At 43.3% G+C, this 13,283-nt stretch overlaps 2 protein-coding genes across 3 annotated transcripts in view; both read left to right on the top strand.

Moving 5' to 3' along the window:
- The window catches only part of xkr4 (XK related 4), a 17,597-nt gene extending 13,335 nt beyond the window's left edge, over window positions 1–4,262 (top strand). Inside the window, exon 5 of one of the 2 annotated variants that reach the window (XR_008564550.2) lies at window positions 3,569–4,262. The gene's annotated coding sequence lies outside the window, so the exon portion shown is untranslated. The other variant, XM_054747446.2, reaches the window with a different exon arrangement.
- Window positions 4,263–6,457: 2,195 nt separating this feature from the next.
- The window catches only part of tmem68 (transmembrane protein 68), a 33,764-nt gene continuing 26,938 nt past the window's right edge, over window positions 6,458–13,283 (top strand). The window contains exons 1-4 of the mRNA XM_054747576.2: window positions 6,458–6,596; window positions 7,352–7,547; window positions 9,908–10,081; window positions 12,876–12,975. Coding sequence (XP_054603551.1) covers window positions 7,488–7,547; window positions 9,908–10,081; window positions 12,876–12,975 — 334 coding nt within the window. The 5' untranslated portion in view covers window positions 6,458–6,596; window positions 7,352–7,487. The remainder of the gene's footprint in view (window positions 6,597–7,351; window positions 7,548–9,907; window positions 10,082–12,875; window positions 12,976–13,283) is intronic.

Genomic DNA, 13,283 nt, shown 5'->3' with positions numbered 1-13,283 from the left:
GATTGGAGGCACGCTGCTAAAATCGCCGTCTACAGTTCTCCACGGCGTCTGACCTCGCTACTGAGGATTCTGGGAAAATCTGGACGAGCTGCGTTCACTGAAGCTGACTGATTTAAGGCAGACACTAAATCGGGGTGCTACATGAATTTTCAAGATACTTTAGATTCTAGCCGTTGGAGAAAAAGGAAGTCCCCGATCTTGAGTGGTTTCAAAACTCTGCAATATTTGTACATGTGTACATGCTATATAGAGACTTTAAATCTAGGTAATCCTTCTGCACTTACATGCTGGGATTGAAGACAAGATAATCTGATGTCAGATCTTCCTATCCTAACTGTTAACCTGTGACTCAACCACCGTAATCCTCATGCCAGCATAGTCCTCAACCTGTCCTAACCTTAATCCTAAATCCCTGCCCCAGCTAATCCTAAACCTGAGCTCTCGCCTTGCCCTAATCCCAACCTACAACCGTCCAGCCATGTGGCGCCAGCACTGCACCACCGAGCATTGTCACGGCTTTTCCTCATCCTGTTATTAAAGGTGTGGAACTGTGAAAGAACACTTTTAGACGAGTATTTCTGATCATAATCTGCAGGCTGAACGTGAAAATAGTCTCCTACACCTGTCTCCTGCGTTAGCCTCTGGTAGAAAATAGATACGATTAGAAGAGCCTGACAGATCTGCTTCACACTGTCACTTAACAATCATGGACTCTCCCATGTTGACTCATGAAGGAAGGATGTTGTTTTAGCGTCTAGGAAACATCAGAGAACATCTCGACTAGCAGAAGCTTACCATTAGCATCACCAACTCCACCACACCGCAGAACTCCTTCAGGCTTGTCATGTTTGTGGAGATGAAACATCAACGTTGCAGAGCAAATAGAGTCAGTGGTAGAGTCGTGTTTCTGTTAGCCAATCAGAGCCAAGGTGTCCAAATATCGGGTAGTAAGACTCCAAATCCTGTCGTCAGAAGCTACTTTCTCCTCTAGCTGAGTCGTACTTCCTGATTCAGGCGCATCCTTGCTAGTTCTTGTTTAACTGTGATAGATACACAAAATTTTATATTTTTAAATTGAGTCGCATCTCTCACCTGCTGATGTGACACAGAGAGAAGGTAAAGCTGTTTACTCAGAAGACGTGTGCTGCTGGCTGTGCTCAGGTGGCCTGTTGCTTCTTCAACAAGAGAAGTTAGAGGTGTGGCTCGAGAGGGTGTAAAGAATGTGCGTCGTGGTGGCCCTGCTGCACACGGATTGTTGTTGGGAGCTTCCGGTTGGTCCTGTTCTTCGCTCTTTATCCATCATTTGTGATTCGACGTTATTTTACAGCTTCCGTTGAGTCGGTCTCAGAGTCAGGAGCTTAACCGGAGAATAAGAGAAGCAGAACGGCACAAAGTTCTCTCCCCCCAGCTAGCATTCCCATGGAAACACAGCCCCTCCAGCATGTCCTCTCTCCGCCTCTGGGTAAACAGACATGGTGTTGGTGGGTGGGGACTCCACAGGTGAGAGGGAGTCCATGCAAACTCCTCGTTTGTGATGAAGCAAAGGGGACTTTTTGAAAAAGCGTGTTCCCAAACCAAACGCTGACCGGAAACAGACTATTTGTTTCATGTTCGGAGTGTTTTTAGAGGCAGCGGAGACCCACAGGTCAGCGCAAAAAGCACAAAAACTCTGGATCGCATAGTAGATCCCCGTTAATTAGATCTGCAGTGTCTGCTTCAGCTTATTTTTATCTAAATGTCTTTGAAATTACTGGTTAGCAACTTCAAGAGGAATTTTGGATTTTAGTTGGGGGATTATTATTTTTTCACATTTTGATGACAGGTGGCAAGATATCCATCCGTCTGTTTTCAGCCGTTTATCCGGAGTCGGGTCGCGGGGGCAGCAGCCTAAGCAGAGAGACCCAGGCTGTCCTCTCTCCAGCCACTTGGTCCAGCTCTTCCAGGGCAATCCCAAGGTGTTCCCTGACCAGCCAAGAGACATTGTCCCTCAAATGTGTCCTGGGTCTCCCTTTAGGCCTCCTCCCGGTTGGACGTGCCTGGAAAACTTCACCAGGGAGGTGTCCAAGAGAAATTCTAACTGGATGCCCGAGCCACCTAAACTGGCTCCTCTCAATGTGGAGGAGCAGCGGGTCTACTCCGAGCCCCTCCCAGATGATCTACAATGCCCGCATCACTGCAGACGCAGCACCAGTCCGCCGACCGATATCACGTTCCATCTGTCCTTCACGCGTGAACAAGACCCGAAGACACTTGAACTCCTCCGCTTGAGGCAGGAACTCGTTCCTGACCTGGAGAAGACATTCTACGCCTTTCCCACTTGGTGGCAACATATTTTGATTGGAAATAATAAGCAAGAGTCTTGAAAGGAAGGCAGGAGAAATGAAATTCATGAGCATCTTTTTAAATAAAAAAAGTATAGAACAATAAATCGTAGCTGTTCCCACTCGTGTTGAGATGAAACATCTGAAACAAGCCTTTCTGTTTTCTAAGGATTGTCTGATTTTAGACATTTGACAGCACTGTTCTTAAGCCCAAACCCTAAACACAGCATGAACCTCAATCAGATAGATGACAGTAACCCCCCCCCCCCCCCCCCCCCCCCACCAACGGCTGATTTTGAACTCTCTTCTGAAGCTTCTTATGAGATCCGTCCGGTTAACAGAAAAGAAATGTTCTTGCCATCGTCTGAAAGCAAAGGAGAAACGTTTAGATGGACCTAAACCAGAACCCACAGGTGTGTCGGCTGGGTTTTGAACATCCACGCTGAGGTTCTGTCCACATAGTCCCACCGGTTCTACCAAACATTCAAAGTCCGCCCATGAGCAAGGCAGACTTGTGGTGCCCCCTGAGCAGCAACCCAGCTGGTTGCAGTCGGAGCTCACGGCTTAAAGAGAAACCTGGTGACTAGTAGTCCAGTGAGAATGAGCTCAGGTTTGTTCTTCAGGGTCACGTTGCTTTGGGGCGCTCAGAGGGTCTGACCGCTACAGCGGCCATTCTCATAGAAGCAGAAGCCTTCTTCAGACTGTTCAGTTACAATGTGTGTTAACAGAACGTTCTCGGAGGTCGTCTGACCTCGTCTCTCTGTAAAAGTGGATACATTGCTCCAAACATGCATGTTCTTCATTCAACGCGGATGACTGAGCAACATCTTTAACTCGTGGAGGTTCCAGTTCTGTTTTTCAGACCCATAGATCCTCTAGCACACCCCTAAGTCACACATAACTAGCATAACTTTGACTTTGGTGGAGCTGATGGCAAAAATGCATCTTACATCCACTCTTTTCTCAAAACGGTTCAGTTAAGCTCAGTTATAGAAACCCTTCCATCACCGTCAGCTTCGCGTCACAACTGAACTCCAGAGTTCTAACGGCGCACCGAGCAGCTCAAAGGTCTCTGGTGGCCCAGCATCACTGAATCTGAATAATATCCTCGTTTGGCTGGTATGCACAACTTGTGTCTGTCATACTCGGTGATTTTGTTTTACCACGACAACAAGCCTGAGAAAAACGTCATGCGACATTAAAACTGATTGAACAACCTGCTTTGTTGAATTTGTTTCAATTTACAGACCTTTCGCACCAGAGGAGACACCCTCAGACCCTCGAGTAACGTGCAGTGTGTTGTCTTCTCCTGCGATTGCTTGGGTTGTTGTTGTTGATCTTCTGAGGGCTGCTGCAGCCTGGAGCTAAACACAAACACGCACCTGCAGCTGTCAAATCAAGACAGGTATCGAAGTTGTTCTGGTTCCAGTTGGGTCAGGAAGCTTTTAGATCCAGCACAGAACCAGCTGACGGCTCAGAAAAGAAGTCCAGTGGTACCTCACCTGCATACGTTTGTTTGACTTGGCTGAACGGGAGTCTTGGTAACCGATCAGCTGAAACGGTTCTGTGTAAATACATGTATGCAAAGTATAAATGTTAAAAAAGAACATTCCTCTCTCTCTGAGTTTTTATTGTGAAGGCTGTCTTTAGAGACTCAGTGCCACTGTGTTGGCTTTAACCATGTTGTTATGCTGCAGACTAAAACGTGATGTGAGTGGTGCATAAAATACAAAGACAAAAAACATTCGTCTTTCAGTGAGTCGCATTGTGTGATGAAAGTCTGAAGTGCTAAAAATGCATTTTATGCAGAACTGTTTAATGAAAAAAGAAGAGTGCTGAAAACACACTTTTGTATATATGTGATTTTTGTAAACTCTTATTTGAATCTAATGAAATATAAACTCCCAAATTTAATTTAATAAATTACACTGTGGTCCTTTTTTCTGGCCTCAAGTTTGCTCATTTCTTCTCTTGACTGTTTGAGTTCAGACTCAATTAAACGATTATTTGTGTATCTAAAATTGGAGAATAAAATATTAACATGCAGCAGCCTCTGTGATGGGCAGAGCAGAGGGAACACGTTTGTTTCAGCAGTCCAGAGCTGCTTCATGAAGGAGAACTGGAAAGGTGCTGAAAAACTTTGAGGTGCCAGCTTATTTCCATCATGTGGTAGCCTCAGACCTTGTTAGGTCAATATTTGCAGTCAGGAAAACTGTTTTTAATCCTTGCCGATTTTATAAGCGTGCCCACCAGCAAAGGAATCACCAGTCTATATGTAGGGTAGGTTTAGAGTTACAGACGGAACAATATTCAAAAAAGTTCATTTAAAAAAGATTTTTAACCAATAGAAGGAAATTATTTTTTTGACCAATCGGCAAGATGTATGTCTCCCACATGTAAATGGCCTGTATTTGATGTAGCACCTTCTAGTTCTGGACCCCACCCCCACCCCCACCCCAAAATGTACTTGGGTACACACTATGCCCTAAAAACTGATATCCTGCAGTATCTGCAAGGTCCCCCTGCTCAAGAAAGTTCATGTGCAGCAGGCAAGTTTGAAGTCTGCCATTAAAAATCTAAAGCAGGGGTGTCAAATATACGGCCCGCAAACGGGTTAAATCCGGCCCGCGAGATGGTTGTGTAAACTTTATTTTCATACTTTACAATGTAGAGTGAAAATAAACGTATCTTTGTGAGCAAGTTTCCTCTGTAACGAGTATAAATAAAACAAAGGTGCGCTCAAGGCTCACACAAGGACTTGAATCCCATCCTGAAGATGGCCGCCACTCAGGATGTGACTTCTGATGTTGATGTGCTGGTGAAAGCTAAAAGATGTAAAGTAAAATGAGTCAAATATACTTTAAGTGCTGCATGAAACTGATCTAGCCATGTGATCTGTAAGCTCTTTGAATCACCAAGGAAGGTCTTATTTATTTATTTATTTAATTCAAATTTTCAAGTACACTTCAGGTGTTGTACTTGTACTACTTTGGATACACTGTCCTCAGGCTCCAGCTTTGTTTCATATTGATTGTATTAAAACAAAGAAAACAATCTGAAGTTGTTTTTAATTTACCGGTCCGGCCCACTTGGGACTAGATTTCCCTCAATGTGGCCCCTGAGCAAAACAATTTAGAGGATGCCTGGGGGGACGTGTTGTGGTCAGAAGAGACCAAAATTGAGCTCCTTGGCATCAACTCAGCCATGTTTTGAGGAGGAATGCTGGCTATGACTCTGACAACACCATCTCCACTGGCATTCAATAAATAAAAGGAACAAATTAATGTATGAAGGAATAATTCCAGGGTTCACAGGGCCACAGACTCGGATTTAAAGTAGAACCTTGTGAATTCTGAGCCCAGAAATATCAGAAAAACTCAGGTGTTTGGTAAAAGGTGTTGAACTTTGCTTTCAACCTGGAGTATTTTCTGTTTATGAAGACAAACAATCCACACCAGTGTTTTAGAGAAATAGTAAATGCAAAAACAGTCAGCCTTGTCTGCAGAATTTACACTGAGCCCCTGTTTGGTGAATAAATGATGCAAATTATCTTGTAAAAAAAGGAAATATGTTTACCATTTGATGCATAATGGTCACTACAGTGGACATGTACTCAGAATTGTTATTTCTTTATTTTTTCGCTATTAAGCACAGCTGTTGAAGACTTTATTGCATTTGAGCCCCTCCATTTGGACTTCGGTAAGTCAAGCCAACATATTTCATATTCAGAATGCACGCTGTCTACTGACGTGGACATAATAAATTATTTGTAAATTATTAAATGTTACAAAAAATTGTTGAAATTTGTTTCACTCACACCTAAAGATGAACGAAAAAAATTGTGAAATAAATCATGCTTGAAGATTTCATAATTCACGCATCAGAGGGTTAATGTTCTATAGCTCAGAAGATATATTTTCTTCCTTATTTGTGGTTCACTTTCGCTGTTTCATTTTGTATTTTAACAGCAAGACTGCAGCAGTATGATTCATTCATTCATTCATTCATTCATTCATTCATTGTTCTTGTAACGCTAACAGAAATATAAATGTACTGGAAGAGAATTTTTCCCCAATAGCAGCGGAACTATTTATCCCCAATGGTTTCCAGTCGCACCGATTCTCGATGACACTGGGTGTGTTACACTCTAATCGTTCCGGTTGTAAACAGAAATGTTGAGTGTGCTGAGTTGTGCACTCGGATCCCAGGATCTGCCGTTTTTATTGTATTTATTTGTTTACATGTAGTCGCTGTCCTCAGCGGAAGCCCCACGCGGTAAGTTTAACTCGTTTCTGTCTAACTACGACCTTCGTGTCTGCTGTATGGATCTTCCGTCCGTCTCCGGTCCATTTCAGTTCTGGCTGCTGCTCTGTTCTGACAGTTCTTGGCTCCTTACGTCCCTCACCGAGGAAGCCTGGAGTGGTTAGACCTAAACTCGGCGAGAGGAGATGTTTATGGGTCGGAACATATAAGTCAAAGTGGTCAACAGCTGGGCCGACGTGTTATAAAGTACAACAACAGTAATAACAGCGAGAAAATAAGCATGACAACACTAAACACCACGCTGATAACGTCACACACACCACACGGATCATCTGCTGTCAGGGTACCATCGCGGTTCTACTGGTCTGACTGGTCTTTAGGCTCAGGCTCTTCACAGTGGAGGCTCCAGAATCACATCTGGGTGCTGGTTCCGTATTTCTCTGGTACCATTTAAAGAAGCTTGTTTGAGTTCTGACCCTGGATGTGGTGACGAAGAGAAAGCTGTTCCACAAGCAACAACCCTTGAACAAATGTTAACAAGAACACAAGGCTTAGTTTGTGCAGCACTCAGGTCTTAGGCAGGCCTGTGAGGTCACAAGGATGAGCCCGGCAGCAGAACTCTGAGGAGCTGATTGGGTCAGAGTATTTTCATTTAAACAGCTCAATCTGTGTTTTGAGTGGATCACTGACTGTTATCTCTAGAAGTTGCTGACGGAAAACTCCCCTAAACCCTATTCCTCACCAAAAATGATTGTGACTGGTTCCAGTGAAATCCTGCTTTCTGGTGGATATTTTCTTGTTTCGCTCACCTGGAAAAAGGAGTGCCTACTGCTCATGCAGCCTGATCGTTGCCCCGGGGATCTGCGCTGTGGCTGACCCTGTTGGCCCTAACCGCACAACAGGATGGCAGACTCTGGGAACCAGTCCTGTCTAGCGGGAGCACATGACACTGTGTCCTTCATGGTGAGAAATCCGTTTATATCACATTTATAATCTTGAAATGATCTGTTATGTTTAAGGAGGCACAACTGGCCATCTCTGGGATTTAGGGTCACTGATCCAGAACAGATTATTAGTTAGACTGGGCATAGACTTGATCAGTAACCCTAACTATTAGACTCGTATGTACATCAGCCATCTAGTTAGACTGATTCAGGAAAATATTATTAGTCAGACTGGATTTTGAAGTCTGGTTTGACTGGATTCAATACACTAATCAGTTTGAATGAATACAGAACAAATGAGCATTTAGACCATAGACATACGTTTAGACTAGATGTAGGTAGAGCTGGGCAATAAATCAAAAATGTATCGTTATCGAAATTTCTGACTTTTATCGAGATAATTTTCCCCATGTCAATAAATTTGATAATAAAAAATAAATAGATGTGTGTAGGTTAGCAACATTCGTGTCCCTTTAAGAAGCTGTACCACCTTGAGTCACTTAAAAATGTGACTCAACGTAAATCATGTGACAGCCCCATCTAGTGGGCAACTTGTTTTCTGCACATACCCGTAGTTATCGTCCATTTATCGTTATCGAGGTGAAATCCTCAATATATTGTGATATTAATTTCAAGCCCTATCGCCCAGCCCTAGACGTAGGGCAGATTAGTTGTACAGGAGTTTTTGAGTCTGCGTCTGACTGGATACATCTGAATTCAGATTAGACTGAAGAGAATGGCTATAGTACAGGTGTCTGGTTACATTTAATCCATAACAGATTATTGATGTGTCTGTTTCTACACAGATTTTTAGTTAAACAGGATCTAGGACAGGTTGTCAGTTGGGCTGTATTAAAGTCATAGTACTGGTTAGTGTTGCTCCAAAGCACATAATTGGTTTTATTGGATGTTGGACCTATTAATAGTTGGATGGATCAAGAATAAACACTTTTCTGGGCTGGATCTTGAAATGTTTACTGTTTAGACTTTATTTGGAAAGATTATAATATTATTTACAGCACGTTGCCTCTGATTGGCTAACAGTGGCGTGACACTTCCATTACCTCTTCTTTTTTGGGTAAAAGATGCAACGTTGATGTTTTATCTGCTTGACTTGTCAAGTCCGCCATTTTCCACAGTCCCAGCCTCACCTTGCTGAGCAGACATTTTAGCTAAACGGTGCCCTCTAGTGGCTGGCAAATATAAACATAAATCCAGCGTCATGCCCGACAAAATTAAAATGTGATTATTTAATTTTTTTTAAAAGATAGCTTTTAAAGGTAAAACTGTACACTCATCCTGCACGCCTCTAAATGCCCCGTGGAGGTATTATTGTTTAAAAATATAGCTTATTGTTCCATATTCCACCTTTAATATCCTGTTCAAACTGCTACAATCGAACATATTGGTCAACTGGATCTTATGCTGCGATGCAATCTAAGGGAACAGGTAGAGTCTACTGTCCTCTTAGCAAAAAAAAAAAAAAGAAATTAGATTAAAGCGCTTCGAATCCACCTCTAAGACAAAATCATTAATTAAAACTGAGCCAAATTGTATTAGTGTGAATATAAACAAAACAAAGCAGAAAAAAAACTGTTTTATTTTTATGGATAAATACATTTTCAGAACTATGTGATTTATAATGGTTATACAGTTTTATTCATTATGTTTATGTTTATTTATTTAGCAGACGCTTTTATCCAAAGCGACTTACAATTTATAACCTATAGGGCATGTTGTGATCTGTGGGGGAAACCGGAGTACCCGGAGGAAACCCCAACTCCACGCAGAAAGGTCGCAGCAGAGTTTCGAACCTGCGACCTTCGTGCTGCGAGGCAACAGTGCTAACCACTGCGCCGCCATGCAGCCCAGACAACTCCTGCAGCAGAGCTAGAATGTTGCCCTAGGATCCAAAACAGCTGGGTTAATACTGAAATGTACGTAAAGTTTGAAATATAAACAACTCATTCAAAATGGTGAAAAGTAAATGTTGTCCTTATTTTATTCATGAAACCCAGCTTCTACATTCTGTTCTGGATCCTAGGGCAACATTCCCAATATGCAGTATGGCAGAGGATGAGGCGCTGGCACAATGCATCTGCTAAGGAATTGCATGGATGAGACATCCATTCTTATCTGATTCCTGCGCTCCCTGTTTTTCTGTTCCAGCACTTCCTGTTGTTGGTTCTAGCTCTGCTGAAGGAGTTGTCTGGATCTGATATCTGCAGTAATTAATAATTAATCTGCATTATTTTAGTTTTTGCTTCTGGTTTTTCAGACTGTGTTGTGTTCCAGCTTTATCCTCATAAACGTGAAGGAGGTGTTGAGACGTTTTTATCTGATTCAAAGCAACTTGTCCTTTGTGTTTTGGTTTTTCAGGTGTGTTTGTTTGATATGTGGGTAGAGTTTGCTGGCCTGGACCAGGTGGAGGACTATCTGAGCTTTCTGGAGTACCTCTTATGGGTCTTCACCCCTCTTGTGGTGGTCTTCGTCCTGCCATTCCTCATCGTTATTCTCCTTTACCTCTCAATACTTTTCCTTCATGTCTATAAGGTTTGTATACTTAATAATAATATTTTCATTTTATGCATTAAACACAGAAGCATGGTTAATAAGATTCATTTTTACTTCAATAGCCTAAATTCCACAGGAACCTTGCAGAGTTTGGGTTATTGCTTAATAAAAATTACATTTCACAACCCAAAGTGAAATGGGAGAAGTAATTATTAAGACAACCGCTAATGCTCTGCAGTTAAAGGTGTGGAACACTTGTTCACCCAATGCATTTGCAGTGATCTCTAGTAGGAATGAATGACTTGTAATAGAGCCCTGCACGGGCCTAAAATCTGAGCCCGTGTCCGAGGTATTTACACAGTCGTTGGCCCGAAGCCCGGCTGACCCGAGGGCCTAGGGCTTCAGTGCAGGGCTCTAACTTGTAAGTCAAACTGGGGTTAGGGGGACACCGGTTCACCATTTCCAGGAAATAGCAGTTACCCACATCACAGCTGAGCTTCAGACGGCAGCTTTTGGTGTCTTTTTTTCCAATATTTGGTAGAGGCCGACCGATATGGTTTTTTAAGGCCGATACCGATTTTTAAAGAATTTTGCTGCCGATGGCCGATATCTAAAGCCCATTATTATGGCCAATATGTTTACGTTTTAGCAGCACATTGACTGTGAAGGTCAACAGAACTCTCACCCCCAAATTCCACTACCTCCGCCCCCGCCTCTCGCAGCCGCTCGCTTCCAAACTCAATTTTTACTGGTACCCGCTCTACAACGGCTCCGCTCCGGTGTGGAGACCTGAGGGGGGCAAACAAGCATGCGCGGGATTTTCGAGATCTTGCGATACAGTCCGAGCAATAAACGCGGAAGTTAGGTCCAAACACCAGTTGTGTGGGAGAAGCATCGGCATGAACTGTTTAATCTGCCTATCATTTGTGTTGAGAGATCAGCAGTGTTTGGATCAACAAAGTGTGACTACTTTGATAGTGGAAACTGTATTTATGGCTTTTTTTTGTGCATTTAAAGTTCAGCCGCCATTGATAGTTGTTAAAAGTTGTTAAACCTGTGCATATGAAACAAAAAACGTGTTTTGTTTATCGATTTATTGTGAAAAACGGAAGTTGTGCTTGCTCCTTCTCCTGTTGGGCGGTTGTGATTTCTGTCCATTTACTGCGGAGGTGCTCCGGCGTCCGGCAAAAATAGGATCGATTCTATTTTTGCCGGACGCCGGAACAGAGGGCGGCGCACTGCGCCACACTGCCGGAGCACTGCCGGAGCACTGCCGGAGCACGGCCGCAGTATTGCTCTGATTGACTACAACGGGACCGATTTTGCTCCGGAGTTCGTGCCGGAGCAGAGCGGAGCAGAGGTAGTGGAATTTGGGGGTTACTGTGTGCAATATAAATTAAATAAGTAAACAAATATCTTAATATTAATTGAACTTCAAATATAAAACAAACTCAAAACATTAAAAAAAACAACAGTGTTGGGATCCTTCGGGTCCTTTCTTCAGTAGCGGTGGCAGTTGGCCACACAGGTGCCTGATTTATTATATTTTTATCGTCCTTTAAAAATAATTTCGGACAATGGCCGATATAGAAGAAATTTAATATATCGGCCCAATATATCGATTGGCCTCTAATATTTGGGCATCTTGCTCAAGATTGGATATCCACAACGCAACTCTGCCACTGACTTGCGACACGGATATTTTATCTCCACTAATAACACAAGCCTGGAGGAGCTTCTGTCATGTGGTGAAGTTGCTAAGCTAATGGTTAGCTTAAACTAGTCGGGGTGGTTTGCTGCTGTTTCCTGGAGGCTAAACCAACAACAGCCTTCCCCGTCGAGAGTCAAGATGGGAGAGTCCATGAACATGAAGTGACTGTGTGACGTAGATCTGTCAGGCTTTGCTAGTCCTAGAGTTTCTATTTTATATCAGAAGCTAATGCAGGAGATGCTTGTAGGAGACTATTTTCATGTTTAGCCTGCATGTTAAACTCAGAGTCTGATTATAATCAGAATTAATCATTAAAAATGGGGTTTTTAGCGAACCACACCTTTTATACTTAAATTTGTTGGGATTTTGATTGTGTTTCATTTTTTTTTTTTTGCACTTTTTAAACTTTCCCAGGAGCCTGAGGAGTGTGGTCTCCTATAAATACAGTAGAACACACCAGTTAGCAACTTTGGTCCCAGTTAATTACAGTTTGGATCCCCCGTCCCAGTCTGCCACTCCACACATACACCCACACCCCCCCAACCCCCAAAGACAGCCATACAACATTCGTTTCCTTGAGTTTCGCAGAACGAGTTTAGTAAACTCAAGCATGTTTGACTTGAGTCCCAGAGACTGATCCATCCATCCCTGGGTCCCCCAGCTCTAGTTTCTTATTGGAACACAGGGTTTCCGCCAGGCTAAGCGTCATCTCCCCTCCCCCCGACCCTACTGTGTCCGCCGACACGAACGGCGCAATGAAACTAAAGCCCTCCATCAGCTGATACTGGTGAGAAACAGCAGCGGAACGTGTGCAAACCCTCCCCACCCCCCACCCCCACCTCCGCTCTCATAGAGGAGCGCTGCGGGACGGAGTCCTCTTACTGATGACTGTAGTGTAAAGTGCTTGGAGTGCAGCCCACTTACCATTTCCTCCACCGCCCGACTATCCCTAGTTCATGTCAGCAGCACCCCACATGAGGTATAAAATTAATTCCAACATCCCTACATTAAAAATGACTCCTCAGATCTCTGCTCAGTCAGATGTTATTTCAAACAGCTCTGTACATTTTGTTAAACTGATGACCCAATAATATTAGTTCAATGACATTTTTCTTCTCGTAGAGGAAGAATCAGCTGAAAGAAGCGTACTGCAACAACCTGTATGATGGAGCCAGAAAAACACTGGCCACCCTGTGGGATGGACATGGGGCCATATGGCATGGTGAGTCCCAATGAACCCTCCAGCTAGGGTTGGGAAATATCTCGATTAGTAAAGCACAGTTTAACCGGCCAACCGTGATTCTGCATGAATGTCGCCAAGCTGCGTCAACTCTGTACGAAAGCAGCGGCGGCCGCTGCAGCGTGGGGTGGGTGGACTAGTGAGTACTTGTAAAGATGACAGGGTGATGTCAGTTATACTGACCTGGTTTGGGTTAAGGGAGTCGGATGTTGATGTTGAGAAGAATATATATTCAGATAGAATAGATTTTTGGCCATATCTTAATTCCCAATCGTAATAAGTCAGAAATA

The sequence above is a fragment of the Nothobranchius furzeri genome, chromosome 11 (assembly GCF_043380555.1).
Source record: "Nothobranchius furzeri strain GRZ-AD chromosome 11, NfurGRZ-RIMD1, whole genome shotgun sequence".
Classification (NCBI taxonomy): domain Eukaryota; kingdom Metazoa; phylum Chordata; class Actinopteri; order Cyprinodontiformes; family Nothobranchiidae; genus Nothobranchius; species Nothobranchius furzeri.
The sequence above is the reverse complement of the archived record's forward strand: the minus strand, read 5'-3'. Positions and strand labels throughout refer to the sequence as shown.